The 24,566-nt window shown below is 37.7% G+C and overlaps 2 protein-coding genes across 4 annotated transcripts; one reads left to right on the plus strand and one right to left on the minus strand.

Moving 5' to 3' along the window:
- Positions 1 to 944: 944 nt before the first annotated feature.
- Positions 945 to 17,307, plus strand: LOC135112869 (uncharacterized). 2 transcript variants are annotated; one of them, XM_064027792.1, is made up of 14 exons: positions 945 to 1,178; positions 3,629 to 3,692; positions 4,460 to 5,004; positions 5,351 to 6,256; positions 7,227 to 7,292; positions 7,463 to 7,581; positions 12,121 to 12,235; positions 12,501 to 12,641; positions 12,841 to 12,952; positions 13,521 to 13,661; positions 13,882 to 14,006; positions 14,164 to 14,339; positions 15,005 to 15,146; positions 15,321 to 17,307. In XM_064027792.1, the coding sequence occupies exons 2-14, from the start codon at positions 3,643 to 3,645 to the stop codon at positions 15,485 to 15,487; spliced, it is 2,805 nt and encodes a 934-aa protein (XP_063883862.1). In that variant the 5' UTR covers positions 945 to 1,178; positions 3,629 to 3,642; the 3' UTR covers positions 15,488 to 17,307. The 2 variants fall into 2 exon arrangements, with proteins under 2 accessions (XP_063883862.1, XP_063883863.1); XM_064027793.1 differs by having other exon boundaries at positions 3,629 to 3,688.
- Positions 17,308 to 18,934: 1,627 nt separating this feature from the next.
- On the minus strand, positions 18,935 to 24,168 carry LOC135112871 (ubiquinone biosynthesis monooxygenase COQ6, mitochondrial-like). 2 transcript variants are annotated; one of them, XM_064027797.1, is made up of 11 exons: positions 23,661 to 24,167; positions 23,076 to 23,266; positions 22,696 to 22,827; positions 22,194 to 22,298; positions 21,902 to 22,009; positions 21,480 to 21,542; positions 20,282 to 20,389; positions 19,956 to 20,161; positions 19,470 to 19,585; positions 19,133 to 19,299; positions 18,935 to 19,019 (listed from the first exon to the last, which is right to left on the minus strand). In XM_064027797.1, the coding sequence occupies exons 1-11, from the start codon at positions 23,854 to 23,856 to the stop codon at positions 18,990 to 18,992; spliced, it is 1,422 nt and encodes a 473-aa protein (XP_063883867.1). In that variant the 5' UTR covers positions 23,857 to 24,167; the 3' UTR covers positions 18,935 to 18,989. The 2 variants fall into 2 exon arrangements, with proteins under 2 accessions (XP_063883867.1, XP_063883866.1); XM_064027796.1 differs by lacking the exon at positions 18,935 to 19,019 and having other exon boundaries at positions 19,075 to 19,299; positions 23,661 to 24,168.
- Between the last annotated feature and the right edge of the window lie 398 nt (positions 24,169 to 24,566).

Here is a 24,566-nt window from a genome sequence, read left to right on the forward strand (position 1 = left end):
TGACTCTGTAGTCGTAGCCAGATGGTGGAAAACTCGGAAGATTCAAGAGCGTGGGCACGAGAGCAGGTTAAGTCATTGCGCACATAAACGCAGCATCCAGCTCTGGATCGAAAATGAGGATAGAGAAAGTAGGAGGGAACAGAAAAGGGGCCACTGTCAGTTGCCTCAGACAGCTGAGTTTCAGTGAGGAAAAGAAGATGAGGTTTAGAAGAGGAGAGGTGGTGTTCTACAGATTGAAAATTAGATCTTAGACCGCGAATGTTGCAGAAGTTAATGAAGAAAAAGTTGAGGGGGGTGTCAAGACACTTAGGGTCGTCGACAGAAAGGCAGTCCGACCTGGGGACATTATGGTCCCCTCCCCAGATGGGGACTCCGAGGCTGGTGTAGGAGTCGCCATGATGATTTTAAAATTTTTGAGTGAAGGGTGTGTGTGTTATTAGGTGCTTGTAGTTTTGTGTGGAGGAAGAGAGTTGTCTTTAGAGGGCAGGCTGTGACTGCCCCCTTGTGTTGTGAGACATAAAGGGAAACGTTCAGTGAGGGTCACAGCTGGGTTTAATGATAAGTTCACAGCACCCCCTGAACAGTGCTTTATTCCTCACTGGGAGTAATTATCGTTTCGGCAGGTGTCTACTGCCTCCTCCTGAGAGGATGCAGTTGAATAATTTGTGTATATTCATATTTGATATATTTCATTTGAAAAAAAAAAATAAAATAAAATGCGGATGGAAAACCTTCACACCATGTCATACGCATCAGTAACAAAAAAAAAAAAAAAAAAAAAAAAATATTAAGCGCGCCAAATAACTTGTTTGGCTCGATTATTTTATTTATTTATTTTTTTTGCGCGCTATTTGTATGCATATAATTAACTTTGGCATTATTTTGCGTTATTTGGCACCTTATTAAAACCAACTTGGCATCTTTTGCTTTGAAAAAATCTCTGGCAATCCTGCAAACAAGTGGATGTGAGGACCAAGATACGGGTTAATGTGGTATGATACGCGTCCTGACTCCAGATAAAAAATGTTCGTCATTGATGTTCAGTGTTTACATTGAAAAATGGACATTTGCTGTACTGTGACTTCAAGGCCGGACTAGGGTGGTATGCTAGGCCGTCTATGGGAGTGCAGTGGCCGTAAAAATACCTGAGTAGGCTTTGACGCGCCCTGCCAACACAGGTTCGGAACAACCCTTTGCTTTTGACTTATGTTTATCACAAATGGTCTAATGTATTTTCTTTTTCTGATCGTATTACTGAATCGTGGAATGTTTTAAACGTTGTAGTGATTGTACTGTTATGATTTGCTCTGGCATGTTTATTTAAGATTCGTAAGTCAACTCTGCTTTGACACCCAGCTTATCAGAAATGGTATAGTGCTTGTTAGTATAATTTGAAGGCATAGCAGTGAGTTTAAAAAAATCTAGTAACAGCATTTTAATATTTTGCTCAGTTATGTAGTGTCACTATCATGACCTAACAGTGAAAGGGTTAATACTGCAAAGTAGCAGGCAGACAGTAGTAGTTTCATATGATAAGATTACGAGATCATTTTGTACCATAAAGATGAAACTAATTTAACCTAACCAGACTACCCTGACCTAACCAAACTAACATATCCTAATCAAACTAACCTATCTAAGACACTTATCCTCTGTTATTTGATCATTCTATTTGGTATCTCTATGGGAACTAGCATTTAAGTGGGCCTTTTTATTCAAATTTTTGTTGCTCTTACCCAGTTGCCCTCTTACATAAAAAAAAATAAATAAATAAATAACTTACCAAAATAATCTAACCTAACTAACCTAACCTAACCTAACCAAATATCTAACTTAACACCTAACCTAACCTATCTGGCAAGGCTAAGAAATGCATACATAGTATATCCGAGCACTGTCACAGGCGTAAGCGAGCTTGCTTTGCCCCAAAACAGATAAATCTTAAAAAATCACTGTCAGCATTATAAATAATTTGTGGTGGATATACATTGTTTAAATTACTCAGAATGAGAAGCTCTATCAGATGAGAACTGGTGAAAAACTGAAATAATGTCAAAGGAAGCCAAGATGCAGGTGTTTATTGGGTAATTTATTTATTTTTCTGTTACAGGCATAGTTTATTTTTGCTCACCAGAATTCATAATGAAAGAATGTGTAGTAAGAGTGTCAGGTTAAACTGTGAAGCTTATGCTTAAATAGAAGACAAGGAGGAAGGTAATGAAGAGCTTTTGTGCAGGAATGCTTAGTCTATGTCAAGCTGTTAATTCTGGCCCATGAGATTTTTTATTTAATTAATTAATTAATTTATTTATTTTTTTATTTTTATCCTACAGCTATACACTTATTGTTACCACTGTGTTATATCTATTTACTGTGCTGGCATGCTGTGTCATGGACTGTGTCAGAATTTTTTTTTTTTTTCTCTTCGGGGGATGGGGATGGGTGTTGATTTCATTTGGTTTCAGTATGTGTACATTAAAATAGTTACCAACACCATTATCAAAAGTGTCTTTCTAATTCTTAATAGTGATTAGCTATGTAGTAAATGCCCTGGGCAGCAGAGGAGGCATGCCTGTGATGCTTGGTGCTGTGCAGGGCTGTAGTTGCCCTACAGAGCCGTGAGGTTAGTCCCACTGGTTTAACAATCAGGTTTAATTCAGGTTTTGTTTTTGTCATACAGCATTAGTTTTGAAATGGGATGGGATGCTTAGTAAAAAAAAAATACTAACAGAAATACCAATATCCATAAAAAAAAAAAGAAAAGATAAAAATCTTTGTCCTCCATTGTTAAACAAGCATAATTCTGGGCATTTATCATCAAACCCAACTTAACCTAACTCAACACAGCCTCAGAGCAGCTGCACAGGCAGTGACATTTTTCTTTTTCAGTCATAATATTCCTTTTTCAGTGTTGCACATTTGTGTATGAGCTTAGTTTTAAATTGTGCAGTGTTAATACATTTTCCTGTTTGTCATAACTGCTCTTGAATTTGTTTCCTGTAGTGAGTTAATTATGTATTTTTTTGTGCGAACTGTTCCATTTACTCATGATTGGGTAGAGAGAAATAAGATGTTACTGGTGGTGGTGCTGTGGTGAGTCTTGACAAGCTGTGGGAGTCCAGCTGGCATAGTGATGTTCAACCTCCTGGACAATCTCAAATTCTTATGTATACTCTAAAATTTCAACTCAGTAATCCTTAATTAAGGGGTAGATGAGCTGTCTGTTTTGTTAGAATATAGTGTCATCTTTAGTCAATCTTGCATAACATAATTTAATTGCCTTTAGTTAATCTTGCATAACATAATTTATCAGTATCTCTCTCTCTCTCTCTCTCTCTCTCTCTCTCTCTCTCTCTCTCTCTCTCTCTCTCTCTCTCTCTCTCTCTCTCTCTCTCTCTCTCTCTCTCTCTCTCTCTCTCTCTCTCTCTCTCTCTCTCTCTCTCTCTCTCTCTCTCTCTCTCTCTCTCTCTCTCTCTCTCTCTCTCTCAGTAAGCCACATCCTTAAATATCCAGTTTTCACTCAATTCCTTGTGTAGGTCTCATCACTCCAAGTATTTTGACAGTCAAAATGGAGAGCAAATGAACAACATAATCTGCTTTGGCTAATACATGTTTGCCTTCCTTCTAGGTTTTGTGTGCACCATGGATAGCAGTGATGATGATGACTTCTTCAGTTACACACCACTGTGTAGGTGTGTGCCAGTTAATCATAGTAATTCTTTTAAATATCACTGATGATTGTTGGATGTATGGTGAAAGGAAGAGAAATAAGCATATATGAATTAATGAACAAATTAGAAGGATTAGATAGAAATGGGTCAGTGTTGCATGAATAAAGAGGACCTGGATGTCAGAAGACAGTGTTGAGAAAGGGAGGATTTTGAATTTCCCAAGAGGTATTTGCACTACGGTAAGACAGGCTAGAGGTAAGGTGAAGGTAAGGGAAACTGGATAGATGTATGTGGAAATGAGACTGAACCCAGTGATTGATTGATTTTCATGTTCATATTTGATTAGCTATTCTTTTGGCTTCAGGCTTTGATTAACACAGTTATGTATTTATGTGAAGTAGATTTTTCTTCTTAAAAAAGAAAAAAAAAAATTTGATTTAAATTGAATAAAAAAAGCTATCATGAAATAAATGTTAAAGCAGCATTGCTGTAAATCCCAAATGATCAAATGGTTAGGTAGTTAAGCTGTAATTTTTTTTGTGCATCATTTATGTATGTATCCTAATGTTTATTCATTAAGCTTTTTGTGCTGTATCATATTATATATCCTTGTGTTTGTTTTCTCAAGCTAGATAATAACAGATAACATCAGAATATTAAGTAGCTTCTTTGATTATCTAGTGTATCTTAAGTTGCTTTGACCTTTGCTGAGAGGATGGTTTGTAGAGAAAACAGCACTACCAAGTTACTGCAGATAGTTTTGTTTTAATTATTTATGGTTCTTTCAGATTGCAGGCTCCAACAAGGGACTTAAAGGCAGACTTAAAGCCATCAAAGCTCTCCTTATCATTTAGAAGCAGCCAGACTACCAATAACAAATCAGAGATAAAAAGAACACCATCAGAAATTGAATCAGCTTCCTCAGAAATGAAAGTGACTCCTTTAAAAACCAAAACAACTCCATCAAAATCCAGCAAGACCAGAAAAAGGAAGGGCACTCCAATCAAATCAAGAGCAGATCACCCTGAGGAAAACTGTTCTATTGCCGAGCTTGCCCAGTGGCATTTTCTCTATGGGTCTCAGTCTAGTAAAATAGAGAAACCTACTCCTCAGAAAAGAAGGAATGATTCGGAAGGAGAATCTTCGAGGGATTCTCTTGCATCAGGTTCACAGTACAAGAAAAAAAATGGTTCAGAGGAGTGTGTACCTCACAGTACAAATGAGGGGCAACATGAACAGAGGTGTCTGCATTGCAGGTTTCCATTTAACACAGACTCGGAGAATTCAGTCCATTCCATTCTCTGCAGTGCCACGGATCTATCAAGCCTGCCCAGTAAGTTGACATGGTGCAGTCCTTACTTTAGCTCTATTCCCCCATGATGGTCAAGTAAATTTTAATCATGTTTTTGTCTCTTTACCTTTGTACTTACTTAACATTCAGTTGTTCATTTGATAAAGGCATGCAGTTGCTTCTCTCTACCTTTACCATATTTTAAGTTTTTATATTGTCACTTAAATTTACTTAAGATATTTTGATGAAAAGTTTAATCATTATTCACATTAGGTAGGGAAAAGGATAAAAGCAAAGTGCATCATTGTCAAAAGCTGCTGTGAATGTACATTTCAGGTATTATAGTGTATTCCTGCACCACATCAAAATAATGTGTCCTATATTTCAGGATGTCATGCAGGAAGCCAGTGTCAGGAAGAAAAAGAGGAACATTTCTTGATATTTAATCACAGTGAAGAATCCTTAGATACAAAACTGCTTTGCAATGATGTAAACTCAAACACAGTCAGAGATTCACTTGTGAAGACAAATATTCATCATTCTGTTAGCATTGACTCCAGGCATGATGGTGCTGCTGGTCCATCGTCATCTTGGGTGCCTTCTGTGGTTGCTGCATCTGTTGATAAATTCCCAGATGTTGTTTTGCTTTCTAATGATGAGGGAAGTTCTCCCTCTGATAAGGCTGATAGTGTGCCCTTGTTTGATCTGGAGAAAAATGAGGATCATGAACCATCCTTGGATAAAAAATGTGTAACCAATGAGAACCAAGATCACAAAGCACCCCTGGATAAAGAACATGTAACCAGTGAAAAGACTTCTGACTCCAGGAATTTGTGGGACTCTGTCTTAACACCTGATGTTGACTTGTTTGAAGATGATCAGGAAACGGTGTGCTTTGGTGAGCGAAGTCCTAGGCACTCTCCCTCCTTTGCAGAGGAAGAGAGACAGGAAAACCAAAAGTCCCCATTGGATTGCATGCATGGTAACAGTTCTGGATCAGAAAGATTTGATTTAAAAATCAGTGAAACTGCAGCAAATGCATTAGAGGATCCTGAAGGAGACGAGTTAATTGCCAGCTTGTCAGAGGAAGCAATAAATCAGTTTGCGATGCCTGCATTAGAAAAGGTCATGAAGTGGAGAAAGAATTGTAAAGAAGCACATACCAGTCTTCCAACCAATGAAAACAACCAAACTACTAGATTTAAAAAAACTCCTCAGAATACAGTTGTCCAACCAATTTGTATTCACTTACACTACCATGAAGCAAGTCCTGCCCCATCACACACCAGAGAGAGTAAGGCCCCTCATGGTTTACTTGTAGGCAGTTTGGAAAGGAGGTGCAGAGTGTGTAGATGTGTCTTATCTATTTATCTCTGATTCCTTCATTCTTTAGAATTTTGTCCACCTCAAGCTCTTCCAAACATTCCTTCCTTGTTCTGTTACAGTTGCAACAATCTTTAGCTCCTCATTTACTCAAAAGGTTGTCCATCTCTTCCTTATAGCATCATTTTCACTTAATATCCTACCATCCTCTACTCTTATGCTCTCTTTCTCTCATGTCTTTCTCATCCTCCTCGTCTTCATCCAAAATACTTCTGTTCTTTTGAAAATTTTGTCAGCCTCCTGCCCCACTCATACAGGATCTCCAGGGAAGAGTCATATATTCTCAGAAATGAAAGATCTTGTCATTCTAAGTCAGAAACATTCTATGGCCAAATGCCTTTAACACCTTGGTTTAGAAGTTACAGGGCATTTAAACATGAATGCTCATCAGTGGCAAGTGGCTGCACATGAGCCATCCTGCAACGTCCAGCTGGTTGGTGTTGCCGTATGGCATTTGTTGTGTTTTACCTGTTATTTGTGACAACAATACACATTGAATTGTATTTTTATTTACGAAAATCTTGATGTGTAATCAAGTAGGTAATATCCTCATCATCCCAGCGCTCACCATTGCTGCCTTCCACCCTCCCCCTCTCCTCCTCACCAGTTCTTAGCGAATTCATACTAAAATGCCCTGTAACTTTAAACCATGGCACTAAAAACTTTTGATGATAGAGTATATCCAACTTAGAATGACTAGAGTATATCCAACTTAGAATGACTAGACCTTTCATATCTGAGAATATGTGACTTTCCTCCCAGGACACCCTGTATATCTACCTAAATTTGTTGAAAGCCATAATCACATATGTAATATGAAATTACCACAGGCCATATGTTGTAAACTGCTATTGATTATATATTTTATCATTTCATTTCAGGTGGTCAGGCAAGCATTCTGAATTATTTCTCACCAACAAAGTCCAAAGAGGAAAACTGTCCATGCAGTAAGTATGTTGCAGCAATGCTGTGAAGACTTCACTCTTGACTAAATTCTTTTAAAAATGTTCAGAACTCTATCATGTCACACAGTTTCATAATGCCATTTCTTGTTGTAAAGAATTGAACACTGCATAAGTATTGGAATTGTGGGAAAACATTATCATTATTATTTCAGGTGAAAGGAAAACAGTTTCAAAGCAGGAAAGCATTGCGCTTTGGCAGAAATTGATGAGTTGTACACAGAAGAAAAGCCTTAAACCTCTGCCATCTGTCTCGCAAAGCAGTTTCTCTGAGGTGAGGCACAAGTGTTGAGTTGGTGGTAAGGTTTATTATGCGAGTGGCTTTCATACTGTAGTGCTATGTAAGTAATGCATGCATTAACTGGTAGTTCTGTAGTAAAATATTGCTATGCTTGATTTTCTTCCTATAGAATTTATATGAATGTTCTTGTGTAAATGAGCAACTCTTATTTTTATACCTTCATTCATCTCTTCTACAGGAGGATCCTTAATCCTGATGGGGCCCTGAACAAGTGTGTTCCAGTGGCCCCTCCTCACACACTCCTTAACATACAGGTGTCAAGGTGGTGCATGTACAGTGGCTCCCTACTTTTTGAAGCAGTATTTTACCTATATTTCTAATAAAAGCTACATGTCAACTCAAGGGATTGTAGTAGATAAACATCATTGGCCAGAAGTCATGACAAGTAAGTTAAGCCACATCTTTCTCAACCCCACTCTGTGCCTGCCTCCCCATCCCCCTTCCCTCCTTGTTTCTACACATCTCATCCCCCCCCCCCCCTCTCTCTCTCTCTCTCTCTCTCTCTCTCTCTCTCTCTCTCTCTCTCTCTCTCTCTCTCTCTCTCTCTCTCTCTCTCTCTCTCTCTCTCTCTCTCTCTCTCTCTCTCTCTCTCTCTCTCTCTCTCTCTCTCTCTCTCTCTCTCTCTCTCTCTCTCTTCCCTTATTTATTTATTTATTTGTTTATTTGTTTTCTATCTGTATTTATGTATCTGTCTCTTTCTCTATCTATCTATTTATCTATCCATCTTTTACATACACATTTAAGACAGTATATTTAACACACACACACACACACACACACACACACACACACACACACACACACACACACACCACGTAGTGTAGTGGTTAGCATGCTCAGCTCACAATCAAGAAGGCCTGGGTTCGAAACCTGGGCGCAGCAAGGCAAATGGGCGAGTCTCTTAATCTGTAACCCTTGTTCACCTAGCAGCAAGTAGGTATGGGATGTAACCCGAGGGGTTGGGACCTCGCAGTCCTGGTGTGTGGTGTGTCAGTGGTCTCAGTCCTACCCAAAGATTGGTCACTGAGCTCAGCTCTTTCTGTAGGGGAATGGCTGGCTGGGTGACCAGCAGACAACTGTAGGTGAATCTCTCACACACACACACACACACACACACACACACACACACACACACACACACACACACACACACACACACACACACACACACACACACACACACACACACACACACACACACACTGCATAGCTTAGAGCATAGGAAGGATGGTGGTGTGAGGACAGCATACTCTTAGGTTAATGGATTAGTTAGTGGAGAGAGAGAGAGAGAGAGAGGAAGAAACAGAAGCTATAAGATACTCTGCTGCCATTAGAATTGTAACAAAGGAGTCAAAGATATTAGGATCTCTACTCTTTTTACTGCTGGAGAGGGAGAGTGAGTTTGGAGAAATAGCTACAGGGGAGGGGACATGGTAAATATGGGTTAAGGGAGGTGTATGTGGAGGGGGAGAGAAAGAGGGCAGGCCTAAAGTATTTACATAAAAGGCAGCTCTAGCCAGTTGCTGCTCCCATGAAAAAAAAAAAAAAAAGTTGCTTTCATTATAAATAGAGAAAAATTTGCTTCATCAAGAAGGGAGCTGGCTGTGTGTGTATTTGCTGCCCACCTTTGTAGGTCTTCCAGTGGTAATACTGTATGTACTCTGCACTTAAAAAGATAACTATATTGAAATAGTTTTTTTTTTTTTTTTTTTTTTTTTTTTTCTCTCCTAACAGGAAATTGGCCTATCCATTTCCCACTCTAGCTCATGTATTCAGCCACCCTCTTCACAGAGTGGCCACAAAAAATAAAGGACTCCTGATATGACTGGAGGAAGTGAAGCAATGCTGTCTGAGCACACTCTGCCTCCACCCTCAATACTTAAGGAGTGTAACAAGTGCACAAGTGACTGTAAATCCATTTTAAGAGGTTTATTAGTTATTGTATGTTGGGTACAACTGTTACTCTTCATGCCAATAAGAGATTTATTTTATATATTATGCACATGTTCTGATCTCCATGTTACAACCATAATAACAAAAAAAAAATTATATATTTATATAATAATTAAAAAAATAAATGTGAAAGATATACATACATATATAAATATATGGATAAATAGATAGATAATTTGATAGGTAGTATATAGTGGGGAAAATGCACACCTACCTGAATAAATGCATGTTTAGGTAACTACTTGGAATTTCAAAAACAAGCTTCAGTTTTGGGTGAGGTTGAACGGGGAGCAATTGTTGTTTACATTAAAGGGGAAAAAAAATTACTATCAAGGCCTTGTAAAAAGAGAAGGTAACAGTTAAATAGAAAAAGTTTTTAAAAAGTGCAATATTGGAGCAGGATGGTTAAGTAACTATCATAAGAGGCTGCTAGGGAATTCAGACTCAGTGGTGTATATCTAGAGATAGAACTCCACTAAGTCTTATCAGTAGTGAGTCGTAATGGAAGGCGAGGTAACCATATCTGTCACAGCTGTTAGTGATACTTATTTTTATTTATGTTTATACAGATGAGCAACATGTGAGAAAAATGTAGTGTTGCATATGATATAATAATCTGCTAATTAATGATTGAATTGAGAGGTATGTAAAGATATGATGGATCTGGTGAATTATTAAGATGACAAATTAATAAGAAAAGTAGGACAGATTGATTCCACCATCCTATGGTCATATCACTTGAGACATTACAAAGAATTTCTGCTGATATTAACAGTCTAGATCTACTTTTTCACTCTTGTTTGCTTAAGTGGCAAGTAGACAGTACCTGCTCCATGTGATGGTTATAAAATAGACCCTTGATGGACTCTGGGGTTCTAGTAGAGTCCCTTGGCACAAGTGACTAGGTTTAGGTGGTTCTGTGATAACGGTTTCAAAGATTGGCGTCTGAACCTAGGACACAAGAAAGTAAGGGAAGCTACAAGAAGCCATCAGGCCCGTATGTGGTAGTCTCTATACCCAGGTATGTCTTACAGTCATTGGACGCTGATCGTGGCTGATTGGACGCTGATCATGGCAGCACGTGCTACTTAGAGAGCGTGTTTTACTTAAGGCCTGTCAGCAGCCATAGAAAATGGGCACGGAAAAATTGACATCATTTCAAGTGCATCTTTCCTCCTCACTCACTCCTATAACAAAAATGACAAGTATTAAGCACATCACTAGTGTCAGTGTCTGTTGTGGCTGGTGATGTGTGATTGGCTCTGTTCTTGGGGTGAAATGCATTATGTTCTGTTCATGCTGTGGTGTTAGTAGTGATGGGTGCATTGCAGACAAGTTATTGTGATATAATTTAATAATAGATCTTCGCATGACATCTTAAATGATACCCCATGGCTTGCAGTTTCTCTACAAAGGCAGTTAGACTCTGATCTGATTCTTAAGGTAAGGCACCTGAAGGGAAGCAGTGGGGTTGCCACCACTGTGGCTGTGAAAAGACAATTCCTTGTTGCCTCCCTTGATAAATTTTTAGTATGATTTGTTCATACCTGTCACATGAATATTTTTTAAGCATTTTGATATTTGCTCTGTCAGTAAACTTTAAAAAAACATAAAACATTAAACTTTCTAAAAATTTTGCTCAGAAATTTTCTATTGGTAAAAATGTCAAAAAACAGGTGTGCTGTTTTACCACCTTATTGTAGACACATGCATACAGACTGACCTGAATGTATAGGTATGTAATGTATGAATGTCGTAATGTCATTCATTGGGCTGCAATACATCATGCATTTTTCTTTGAAACTGCCTATATTATCTGTCTCTGTAATGATTTACCGAATACCAATTGATGCCCTTATAGTAATATGTATGTATTTAGTTTCCTCTTCATTGTTTATTCTATCTTCTGTCCCCATGATGTTATTAATTTTGCTTCCATGAAAGCTCTCTTCCATGTTTGCATGATTGCATGGGATGGAGTCCATTCTGAAATTCATCTTCCACTGCATGTCTTTTCTCTTTCATCACTGCTCTCAGCTGCCAGGGGTTATCACTTTGCTTTTGTTGACAATTATATTTACTTTTTATAATAAATATATCTGCTTTTACTACTTTTGATCATTTGATCCTATGTACTATGCAAATAAACAAGTTTTTAATTTCAAACTTTGAATATTAACTGAAATTTCAATTTCAGATGAAGCCTTAATCTATAAAATTTATTTATAGTTGTTCTTTTTGTTGGCCTTCTCTAATATACTTCTTCTTTATTTGAAAGTAAAAAAAAAAAAAAAATGAGGCATTGTTGTTGCCTTCATTATTATGTTAGATGAAATGCCATACATGATGTTGAAAAATGTTGTGCCATGCCATGTGAGATAACATAATTGTGAATCATATACATTATATATATATATATATATATATATATATATATATATATATATATATATATATATATATATATATATATATATATATATATATATATATATATATTTTTTTTTTTTTATCTATTTTATTTATTTATTCATTTTATTTTTTTTTCAAAATATGCAGAATTCTTCACATCTGTTGCCCAAAACTCAAGAGAGAAATAATAGCACCAGGCAGAGGTGGGGAAGGGGAGGCACTGCACAGCCAAAAACTTGTCCCTTCTATAAATTCATTCCAGGTAACATATATAGTGTTACAGTAGCACCTTTGTTTGGGATTTCAGAAATTTGCCAGGATTTAAAAATGAAAGATAACTAGGTGAGATGCCAATTACAATGTATATTTTTAAATATTTGATTTGCTTATTCATTTCCATCATAGTAAATTAATCCTATTTAATTTGCATAACTAATTGCATTACTGATTGCAACATGACATGTGACAATGCAGTAAAAATCAGGTGGCATTATGTAAGAAAAACATGCACTGCCCTCATGTTGCAGATACAAACTTTGTTGTGGACGCCTTCAGCTACGGCTCTGTGGATGGGGTGACAGCATACTTCCTGAGCCACTTCCATTATGACCACTACTGTGGCCTGCAAAGGAACTTCACTCATCCTATTTATTGTAGTGAAATCACTGGTTAGTATTACTGTATTAGGTTTTGCCTTTAAGGTTATTTGCTGCCTGGAATATTATTCTGAAAGTTACAATAGACTTGACTGTCCCACAGTTATATTGTGTGAATAGCATAGGAAGAGAACAATATGATTTTTATCTTATGCTTTCTTGAATTGTCCTCTTACATTATTGATTTTTTTTCTATTTTTTAACATTCCAGCAAGACTTGTCAATAAAAGACTAGGAGTGCCTCTCCAGTACTTGAATCCACTCACCATGTGGAAGCCACATGTGGTGCATGGTGTGGAAGTGACACTGCTTGATGCCAACCAGTGAGTGTTATAGGTAGTAGCAAGGACATTACCTGAAGTGTTCAATGAGCAAGGAAGAGTTCACTAACAAAGTAGTTTATTTCTTCATCTATTTATGTACTTGTACTGCCTTGTGATTCCTTCTGATATCTCATTCTCTTTGGTTTTCTTTTACTTGGAGATAAGATAATCTGCAGCACAGTTGTGTACACTCAATAGATATGTTTCTTTATTTCCTCAACTATTTCCATGGCTTGATTTAATATTTTTAGACATTTGTAATTGTGATATGAATGTGTTAATCTTTTCAGTTCTCTGCTATAATATAAAGGGAATACATATTGTGTCCTACACTTTACTTGCCCATGACTCATGGTTGGCTATATGGCCAACCTTCCAGGATGACTGCACCACAAAGTAAAATTTATCATAAAAGTAGTGGCCAGTTCATCATCATTTTGTTTTTTGTTCTCATTTTTCTGTATGGGAGTTGGACACTTTGATGGGTTTAAGAATGCTCATTTCATTACATTTCTGTGTATGCACACTTATGCTTTCTTATTCTTTAATTATGTATTTTTTTCTGCAGTTGCCCAGGGGCTGTGATGTTTCTGTTCAAGGTAAAGCCAGGTGTCAGACACTTGCATGTTGGAGACTTCCGCGCCCAGCCCTCCATGGAGAGATACCCGGCCCTACAGTGTCCCATCCACTCTCTCTTCTTGGATACCACGTCAGTCTGCACATTTTTGTCTTCCAGATTGAGCATTGTCATCATCCTCAGCAATTTCATTCCTTACATTGTGATATGAGGAATTAAAATTTCAAAGTAGCTGCAAAGCAAGATGGGGAAGTGATATTTCATGTCATTATAGCAGTAGGCCACACTGTAAGTATGCCTAAAACGACATTATATATTTTTCCTCTCGTTAACAATAATTGTCTTTTTGTAGTTATTGTTCTCCAGAGCATGTTTTCCCAACTCAAGAAAAGATGATTGAGAAGTGTGTATCACTGGCTCAGGATCACCATCTGAGGAATGCCAAGACGCTCTTTGTTGTTGGCTCATACACAATAGGTAATGGAAGCAGTTAGATCATGGAATTATGTACATACGCTTTTCCTACTTACCTGTATGACTGATCCACAGCCTAACCATGACATGAAAACAGCTGAATACACCTCTGATATGGAGTTGACCATAATATTTCTAATCTTGTTTGAATCCTTTGCAGGAAAAGAGAAGGTATTTAAAGCTATAGCATCAAATCTGAATTGCTCAATATGGGTAAGGGACTACAAGAAACAGGTCCTGAACTGTATTAATGACAAAGAGATCCTAGCAAGACTCACCCAGAGCAGAACAAGTGCCATGGTGCATGTTCTACCCATGTCTGAAGTAAAAGGACCGGTAAATACTTTGAGGTGTTCTTGTTCTGCTTAGTTCTTCAGCTTTATTACATTGTTCTTTCTTTTTGCTGCACTCTACATTATTAGCTCTGTAATTCTGTCTTCTTGCATCTACATAATCCATTCACTGTCAACTTGTAGCCTTTGATGAAATGTTTGGTTTTCCAGGCCAAACATTTCATCCTTCTGTTTAATTCTCTGCCCTGCCTCCTTTTATTATTCTTACATTAACACTGTTGCTATTTAATATGTTTGCTACATTTGTTTATTTATTTAAAATTAAGATGTCATTAACTTTGGTCATATTATGTGTAGATGTCGTTAACTTTGGTCATATTATTTGTGTATCGCTGTTGTGCCAGATATCATTCTCTCCATTCCTTTCCAGGACTTTTGAAGGATTTCACATTTTTTATCTACATATGAAAACTATTAGAATGCAATGGTTATTGACCTTAATGTTTCTCTGTGTATTTCTTTTACAGGGTAATCCTGTCTTTTTTTGCAATATTTTCAAATAACTTTAAAGAAAAATAGCATCCCATCTTGCACAAAATTCAAAGCAACACTTGAACACTTGCCTCCATTAAAGAAAAAATAACAGATAAGTACATACTTGCTATTTTGCTCATTGATATTCATTTATATTAAAATTTAAATTTCCAGAAACTAAAGGATTACTTAAATCAGTTAAGGAATACCTTCACTGAAATAGTGGGAATGTGTCCCACTGGCTGGGAATTCACATCCAGTAGTGGAGTGGATGACATCTCCTCAGAGCATCCCTATCCTGATGTCCACATTTATGGTGAGGGTTAGGTAGAGAAACTTGAAATAGAATGGTGATCAAATTCAGGAGTAATGCACCTTTATCTTGGGCAACAGCAGTATTGTAGCCTCTAGTGTGAAATATTTCTTTTTCTTGTTCTGGCTAGTATGTACAATGTATGATAATTCTCATTAACATTTCTTTCTCCATTAGGGATCCCTTACTCAGAGCACTCAAGCTTCAGTGAACTGAGGCGATTTGTGCAGTTCATAAAACCGAAGAAAATAATCCCTACTGTCAATAATGGAAACCAGGCAAGCAGGAAGAAGATGGAACGACACTTCCAGGAGTGGCAAACTAAAAGACTTCTCTTTTCCTGATGTGGAGATGTCTCTTTTATTCATCTAACAGACTTATGTTCCTTATGAATGAAGAGGGTTGCTGAAATAGGGTGCCATCTACACACAATTACACATCGAGGTCTCTAGACATCTGAGGACTGATCAAATCTGATTTATTTTTATACTTTCTTTTTTCTCTCTCTCCAGTAATCATGTTTGCTTGTGTGGCAACAAGTTATCCATGATTATTACTAATAAGTTTCTGCTGCTGCAATTTTATCATTATTTGACATGTATGTGGAAGTTTATGTGTCTTTAAGCATTTGAGTGGTAGCCCTTCTTTGAAATCTTTATGGTACATCCACTTCTGATAAGTCATTTCATCAAATTCTAACTGGTTATTGTACATATCTTCTTTGTTTTTTACATATATGAGGCATTGATTTGAGATACTAACTTATTAAAGAGAACTTCAGAGGATGATGTATGTGTGTGTGTGTGTGTGTGTGTGTGTGTGTTATGCAAACAGAAGATGAATGTTGGCAAAAATAAGGAGATGGATTTCAGGAGGTGCAGATAGGATAGGAAGGCCACTTGGTAGATGGAAGGATATGGTAAAAACAAGCATTAATAGAGGCCAAGTGCATTAAAAAAAAAAAAAAAAGTAAGGAGTGTTTGTACAGGGAGAGGCAAATGTGTTTCTTCCATGACCACCACCTTGGAGAAGGTTGGCATTATATATTGATAGATTCAAGGTTATGCAAAACAGGTGAAGTGGACATATATTACTTTTAAATATTTAAATATATTGATAATTTAATCTGTCTGTGAACAAAAGATGTATGTGAATACTTATTTTATAAAGCATTATGAAATTTTAACCTCTGTTTGAGGAAGGATAGAGGGCATATAAAAGATTTAAAGGAGTGTGACAGGAAGAGAGAGGGAAAGGAGTGTACAGGGAAAAGGAGAGTCAGGAGATTACCTAGGAACTTTAATGTTATGGCTGTGCACTTTTAAGTCCTTGGAGAGTGATGAGATGTTGGAAATATAATCTGAATATGAATATTAATTATATGCATAACCTCTTTAATCTTTCATGAGCAGTACAAAGTGTAAATTTCAATTAAGCCAAAGATTTGCATTAATCATTGCATGAAGATTTTAAACATTAAAGAGAAGCCTTGGAGTAGACTTAGCTTAAGACCAGCTTGAAATATCTTTTGGTTTTATAATGTTAACCCTCTCAGTGGTAAATGTTTGTAGCAAGCAGTAGCATCATTTGCTGGTGGTACTAAGTCCTCGCTGCAGCTTCTAATCACACTTAAATTTCCCATGTATGAGCTTGTTCCAACAATATTTTACAAACCACCTCTCATCCCCCCAGCATTGCCATCTCTGGATTTTCCACTAATTTTGGTGGAAGGTTATATCAGTCTACCATAGAAAATCAGTGGACGAGTAACTGGCAGATGTTTTTGTCTAATATAGTGGCACTTTTGCATGGCTTACCTATCACCTGATTTATTTTTTGACCATATAGTTGTGAATTTTGCAGTTGGCAATACTACCCTGCCAACACTCCTTCAAGCATCATATCTACTCCATTCTCTCAATGTGGCTGGCCACTGTGGTCGTGAACAGATGAAGTGTTCACAGACAACACCCCTGAACATACCTGCACGTTTGCAGAAAAGACGTTGCTTGCCTGTTTGGAACATTAGCTACAATGCATAGTTTTAGATAGCTATTGTGTAAACAGTGGTCGAGTGGCCTAAGTGACCTTTGGTGCAATGTCACCACCCCATAATTCACCACTGTGTAATTTTTCATGCATAATTCATTGTAAAAGTATCCAGTTTTATTGTTTTTTTTCCTTCATTTTTACATTGCTATGCATTGCTTTATATCACAAAATGTACTCTTTTAGATCTGATAGCAGAAAAAAGCTCAATAGTACAACAATTTTCATTGACTCTACACAGCACATATGAAATAATACAACAGCATACATAAACAAATCTTATAGATCTCTGACTCCTCTTTCCAATGGTGCTTTAGTATTTTAGCAGTGATGAATAGGATTTGAGATACAGCAATTACAAGAAATCTCCCCCCCTCAGCTGCCAGAGTGCACCTGGGGGAGGCCCGCCATCCTCACTGTGCACACTGAAAGGGTTAAACATGTGGTGATCCACAGCTGTGATCCAGAGTTGACATTCTATGACATGCACACCCTGCTTATCATGCAGTTATTTGAAGGGAATACCTCCTCTAGCAGTGCTAAATTAAAGCCTTTTCCTGAGACAAGAACTAATTCTAAGTAGATTTTATAAATTTTATTAGGTCATATTCTGCTGAAATCTTTTGCAAATGTAACATTTTGGCACTAAGTGGTTATGCCAATGCTTTTTCTTCTCATTGTGAATGGGATCATGTAACAGGTGCCAGCATTTCCCATCTCAGTCATTGCTCGAGACAAGCCTGTTGTGATGCCACATGAGCCACCCTTAAAGGTCACGTTCCATTGCCACAACAAATAGTACTTAACTGTGCACAGGTAAATATTTGAGCCAGTAATGCTTTGTGTTTTGTGTACACTGGGTATTCAATATACTGTGTGCAAGTTTAAAATATGCCATTTCTAGCATATCCAATTAAAATGTACTAAGTATTCTCAATATGCAAGAAAAATTCCATATTATCCAAGTAGCAGCAGTGGTGCAACTGGTTGGTGAGGAAGGGTGGCCACTCACACTAGAGGGCGGTAGGTGCACGTGTTTCCCTGCACTTTCCTCACACTGCACACAGCCCACAATTTCCATTTTTTTTTTTTTTTATGTCTTTTCATCTTACATTTTACAGTTTATCTTTACTAATATGTTTTACTGTTTTAATGCTTTTTGTGAAATGGTGCCAGAATAGATATTTAGGAGGTTCAAAAGCAGGTCATGCAACAGAATCCCCTATGATTAATGGGATGATAGGTTCAATATATGTGAATTCTCATTATGTGAGCTTTTCACAAAACATAACCCTCACATATAACAAATACCTGGTGGTGTGGTAAGAAGTAACTAAGGTGGAAAGTGCCTTGTCAGATGAGCTAAACTAGATGATTCAGTTTCCAAAGGCACTGCAATATACTTGGATGTTTCTAAGACTTACTGGGAAGTTATTGTGTTTTTTACTGAAGTATGTTTGCATTGTGTAAGTCATTCTCTAAGTAACATTACAAAAAACATGATTTATATAGATGAGATTTTGTATTTTTATAATATAAAAAACCCAAAATAAAGTTATGAAAGACATAATTAGTTTTAAGTATCAGGTGCTAAAAATTGACCAAATGGAAAAATTAAAGAAAAAATATAATTCTAAGCTTTGAAACAATGTAAGGTTATTAATAGACCTAAGAAAAGATGTGGAGAAAACTCAGCAAAGAGGTCCAATCAAACATAAATGATGACAATGAATCCACTCAAATATTATTCAACCTTTAATTTCACAATACTTTATTTACATGAAGAATACATAAACTCTAACTCTCTGCATGTAATATGATTTGTCTCTGTAAGGAAAGAAAAGGTTGTTATGGGTCTGGAGTTACTATGACGTGGATATAAAGTCAGAGAATTAATGCTGCAATATGTATTTGTGAATACTTAAAACTATCCTTCTTACCTTCAAGGGTGACATAGCATTTACAGCAGAAAGACCAAGTGACCTGAGAAGGACCAGAGGGGGAGATGCAGAGTTGTACAGGCGATACAACCCATCAATAGATGCCATTGTTGCCACATTGTATTTCTGCCGCTCCTTCTCATATTGGTATAACGCCTGCTCATCTCCTGAAGAAAATGTTTTTTTTTTAACATTACTGAAACTGATAGAAAGTGTATTCTTTCATGGAAATATAATGCAAAATTTGTTGTTTATTACAACTGTACATTTATCAATAGATTATATGAGTATACAAGCCATGCCACTATTTCCTATAAAGAAGAAAACATATCTGTACCGAGTTGAGCACCAAGAAGAACAGAGTTTTCCAGGCAACGAGTGAGAGCAGCCACGTCACCAAAGCCTAGGTTGACTCCTTGACCTGCCAGGGGGTGCACCCGGTGAGCTGCATCCCTGTCATCAATAACCACTATTAGCACCCTATAATGAATCAAGAACTTTGTATTTGAGTGTCATAACTTTATGACATTGCAATGTCATAATAATATTAATTAGAATTATTGCATTTAGGAATTGCAATGTCATAATAATATTATTTAGAATTATTGCATTTAGGAGCAATTTCAATATATGGATTTTTTTCATTCACTTTCAAATTTTTCTTAATCATTATATGAAGGGAAAGGATATCCAGCAGTACCAGTTCATGTCCACCTCCAATGACAGAACATTCTATGCTGAGGAAGACTTAAAGATCACTGGTGGCTCTAGAATAAATTCTGAGGAGATGAAAGCTTCTAGTGACTGGATTTTTTTCTCTCACCCAATAAGTGCTACTCTGGGGCTGACGTAATGCACTGCATGGCCCAGCCCCAGTGGGAAGCCTCCTCGAGTGCCTGGCAGCACCTGTGCAATGCTGGGGGGCAGCTGCCTTATTTCAGCACTCTCACCAGGCACCACAGTCTCCAGCACCCTCAGCCATGCTTCATGTATGGACTTCACTCCTGAGTCTGCTTCACTGTCATCCCACTGGTGAGGAAATAACATATTTTATTTCTAACTTGAGATTATAAAATTTTAGGATTATTAGTTAACTTTAACACTGAAATCAGCACTCTACCTCAAAAAACATAAAAAAAGTATCCTTACTATTGCTCGATTGAGAGCTTCTGTGAAGTCTTCATCTGGGAGTCCCAGCAGCTGAGTGGCCTGCTCTCGTGTAGTGGACCACACCAGGGAGCTGTGGTCATCAGACAGCTGCAAACACATGACAAAACCCTGTGTAGAATTTGTATTTACAATTGTAATGTATGATGAAGCAACTATCAACAAATCTACCATATTACCTATTCAACTAACAAACTGATTCATCTAAGTGCACAGAGAGCAAAATGTGATGCCCAAACCATCATGTGCCATGAAACACTAATCACCTACACTTGCCATCAATGAAAGTGGTGCAATGATGTTTTTGTTACATTTCATATCACACATACCAAGGTTTTTTTCCCTATTTTCTCTTGTTGTGAGGAATGGTGAAGGACTCAGCTGATTTGTTATTAAAAGTTTAGTTCTTCTGACAAAACATTTCTTAGTCCAGGGGCAGTTTGTTTCACTGGGATGAAATTATAATTTTCAAGGCATCTTCTCACCCAAAGCTACACACAGTGCACAGTTTTTTATGGCAGTCCTGTTTCTCTAGAAATCTTTGATCCAAAACCACCCTTCTGTAGGGAGTCCACAAGGATTATATTAGTTTGGGATATTTGAAGCTTATATACCATTAACATTTAAATTTTACTATTAATATGAAACGTATAAAGAAATTTGGTATACCTAATTTCCAGGTGAGCACAGCAAAATATGGTACTCTTTAACAGGGTCAAGTCAACCGAGTAATAACATAGAGATGTGACACTTGACATGTTGAAACTGCTTGCCAATGTTGCCACATTTAATATTATTATTCCAAATGAGCTAAACACTATGAAACAACATCTACTTCATCAGGCATGCCATTTTCACTGGCGGTGGGGTGTACATCCAAACACAACTTAAAGTTCAGTCTATGGATGAACTGCCTGATTTGGAGAGAGAGAGAGAGAGAGAGAGAGAGAGAGAGAGAGAGAGAGAGAGAGAGAGAGAGAGAGAGAGAGAGAGAGAGAGAGAGAGAGAGAGAGAGAGAGAGAGAGAGAGAGAGAGAGAGAGAGAGAGAGAGAGAGAGAGAGAGAGAGAGAGAGAGAGAGAGAGAGAGAGAGAGAGAGAGAGAGAGAGAAACTGCCTTGTGTTTCACATGGCAGACTTCATCGACTCCCACTATTTTCTAGGAATATGAACTTCTACAAACCGGCAGCAGAGCAACAGGACCAGTTGGAAGAAACCTTTGCCAAGCCACTGTGTTGTCAACAGCCTAGAAAATAACATTTTAAGGAAAAGTGACTGTCAGAAGACAGTAAAATATAACAATATTATAACCTATCAAGAATCAAGGTGTTATTTCAGCAAATATAAGAAAACAGACTCAATACTTGTACAGTACTAAGTGCATGCTGCATTACTGGAGACAAAAATTCTTGAGTGACATATGACTTTGTTTACTAACATTTAACTTTATAGCAGGCCTTCATTTTCATATTTCTTTTACAAAGTAATAAATGATGATTGACATCTGAACCTGGTGAGTTTACATATATTGAATTCATTATAACCACTCTCAAAGAAACAATGATGAATAACAGAATGAGTCCATCACATTACACAGCAACTTACTTCCGATAGTTGCAAAGTTGCCACAATGCCCATTTGATCATACTCCCAGCCCAAGTACTGCACACCCATGCTTCTTCGCACCAAAGACTTGGCTCCATCTGCTCCAATCTGGAAAGGCATCCCTAGCAAGGACTTTTAATCCTCTACAAATGAAGGGTGATTACTTGGGTCACTTCAGTGAACAAACAAGGGGACAACAAATCTACTTTCCCTTCCATCCTTTATTTTCACCTTGAAAGATTGTGTTATTGCATGATGAATGTTTAATATACTCAATGTTCATCCAACATACTAATAGGTCTGTGGAAATGGTCCTGCCATCAGCCAAGGTCAGCACTACTTTAGAAGCCGTGTCCTTAGGAATTTGGTAACTCTCCACTTTTGCTTCATACTCAACCTGAAAGAGATTAGCAAGATGTACCTTTCTTAACTTCAATCCTTACTTTGCTCTAAGCCCTTTCACAGCAATACAAAAACAATTAGATAACAGCAGCAGAAGTAATGCATGAAATCTTTATAAGCATCTAGAAGAATGGAGGGGATTCAAAAGAACAGATTATGTAATTTCTACCCAGTTCAAGAATTGGAGGTGGCTGCAGAAAAAGTAAAGATGTCTCAGTGATTTGCAATTAAGGAAAAATGTACCAAATAGCAGTCAAAGGATTAATCACCAATAGCCATCTGTCCAGATATATTCCTACCATAGTATTCTTTCTGCTCTATTCTGCAATTGAAAATTTTGATCTCAACCCAGAACATACACATTATAGTTTTCGTAAGTAAGCAAGACACACCTCAACATGTTCTGGGATTTGCCTCTTGATGGAGTGCAGAGTGACATCATTCTCCACAATGTGAGCTATTGTGCCGTCATCCTGCTCCTGACCATCAAAGGTGATCATGGCTTCTGAACATGACTCCCACACCTGCACAGGTCATCAAGAAAATACAGTCAATGGGAAGAAAGAATTAACTGAGAAATGGTGTCTAGGTGCTTCATTAAATGACTCTACCAATGCACACACTTTACAGTATATCTGAACATGCTATACATATTTTCAATGTGAAATTATATCAAACTGATAGATCAAGCTTGCAAAACAATGTCTCAGCTACAATTAATGAAAACTGAATACCTGAAACCAATGATCCAAGCAAGCATAAGCATTCTTACCTGCATCCGGCGCACAGGCTGGGCCCTCAGGTGTTCAATGTGCTCCCACACTCCAAGCTTCCTGAAGAAGGTGCGGGTGCGAGCATTGAGGGCACACACCCGATTGCTGAACAGTTCCGGCAGTTGCCATGGTTTGTTTGGAGCTCCCTCCAGCAAAAGTATTTTTCGGTCACTCAACCTTTGGCTGTGTCCTGAGGGAGCAACAATATGATTGAAGTCTTTATTTGTTTTTGGTTGTGGAACCCATGTAGATAAGATGATTTAGGCTACAGTTACTTTCATCATAACAGATCTGGCAGTTAAAATTATTGGCGCAAGAAATGCTTGTTTTCTGTTGCCATGTAACGTTACTCAAAACTGACTTTTGTTCACTACCAATAAACAAAAATATTGTCCAATGTTTAATATATTATACTAATACTATTGACTGAGATGGATAATTTTTTTTTTTCATTCCACAGCTAATGATACAATTCATAATTTGTCACAAACTTGAAACTTTTATAAGCTTTTATAAACTCTAAATACAGAAAACTATAATATTCCTAAGTTTCTGAGTGGTGACGTATCACCCATGCAGCTCACCGAGTGAACAGGCCATGGCAAAGCCTACCAGGCCGCCGCCAGAAATCACCAGGTCATAGTGGTGGTCTGGGCAGGTGCTGGAAGAGGCTAGCCGCGCCCCCTTCAGGCCCACCACGCTGGCAGGAGTTCCTCTCTGGGCTAACAGGGCCACGCATGTTCCCCGCGATGCCCAGGCTAGACCAAGACGCAGGGACATTGTGTGCAGTACCAGTGTCAATGTGTCTGGGGGTTACACAAGTGGCTGCATAATACGCCCTGGAAAGTCTGCCAGCTTGCCACTCCTCCCAGCTCAGTTCAGTTGCTGGTCGGGAATGTGGCTTTCATATCGACTCTCCCTGACGTGTCCCTTCTTACTATCAGCGTTTTCTTGTATTTTCCCCCTTCGCTTTCCTTTTTCTGTACTCTCCCGCCGGCTATCTGCAAGCAGGAACCCACTTCTGTATCACGATACTTTTCAACGGGTGACGAATCTCAAGTTCGCGTTTCGGTGTCCTTCCCCCGCGGCCGCATAATCACATACAGAGGCTGGCCGCTTTTCATGTCCTCTGTGACAGTATATACTGATTCTCTTTTTGACTGCCAAGGGTCTCCTTAAGGTTTATAAGATGGGTGTTTGTGGCAACCAATGACAGAATGAGTGAGTACAGTTCACACCTATTATTGCATCTAGTTTCTTCTCTGCTTGATAACAAAGCTAGGGTTTCTCTATTAGAATAACTACTTACTTGTTATTACCATTAAAAGTGATATAAGATAAGTACTAAATGTCTTTCTTATAAATAAACACTCACTTTTGTTCAAAATCACATTTGAAATAATGTAATATATGTTTTAAACATGTAATCTATAATTTAAGGACTAATATTAATGTAAACAGTTCTATTTTATGCCTACCAGATATTCGAT

This window comes from Scylla paramamosain, chromosome 24 (genome assembly GCF_035594125.1).
Source record: "Scylla paramamosain isolate STU-SP2022 chromosome 24, ASM3559412v1, whole genome shotgun sequence".
Lineage (NCBI taxonomy): Eukaryota > Metazoa > Arthropoda > Malacostraca > Decapoda > Portunidae > Scylla > Scylla paramamosain.

Coding starts and splice junctions, on each gene's coding strand:
- LOC135112869 (XM_064027792.1), top strand. CDS start 3,643: ATGGATAGCAGTGATGATGATGACTTCTTCAGTTACACACCACTGTGT. Junction 7,293..7,462: donor AGAGGAAAACTGTCCATGCA/GTAAGTATGTTG, acceptor TTATTATTTCAG/GTGAAAGGAAAACAGTTTCA. Junction 12,236..12,500: donor CTTCTATAAATTCATTCCAG/GTAACATATATA, acceptor CTCATGTTGCAG/ATACAAACTTTGTTGTGGAC.
- LOC135112871 (XM_064027796.1), bottom strand. CDS start 23,856: ATGTCCCTGCGTCTTGGTCTAGCCTGGGCATCGCGGGGAACATGCGTG. Junction 20,390..21,479: donor GTCCTGTTGCTCTGCTGCCG/GTTTGTAGAAGT, acceptor ATGTGTTTGCAG/CTGTCTGATGACCACAGCTC. Junction 19,586..19,955: donor CCCAGAGTAGCACTTATTGG/GTGAGAGAAAAA, acceptor TATTGATGACAG/GGATGCAGCTCACCGGGTGC.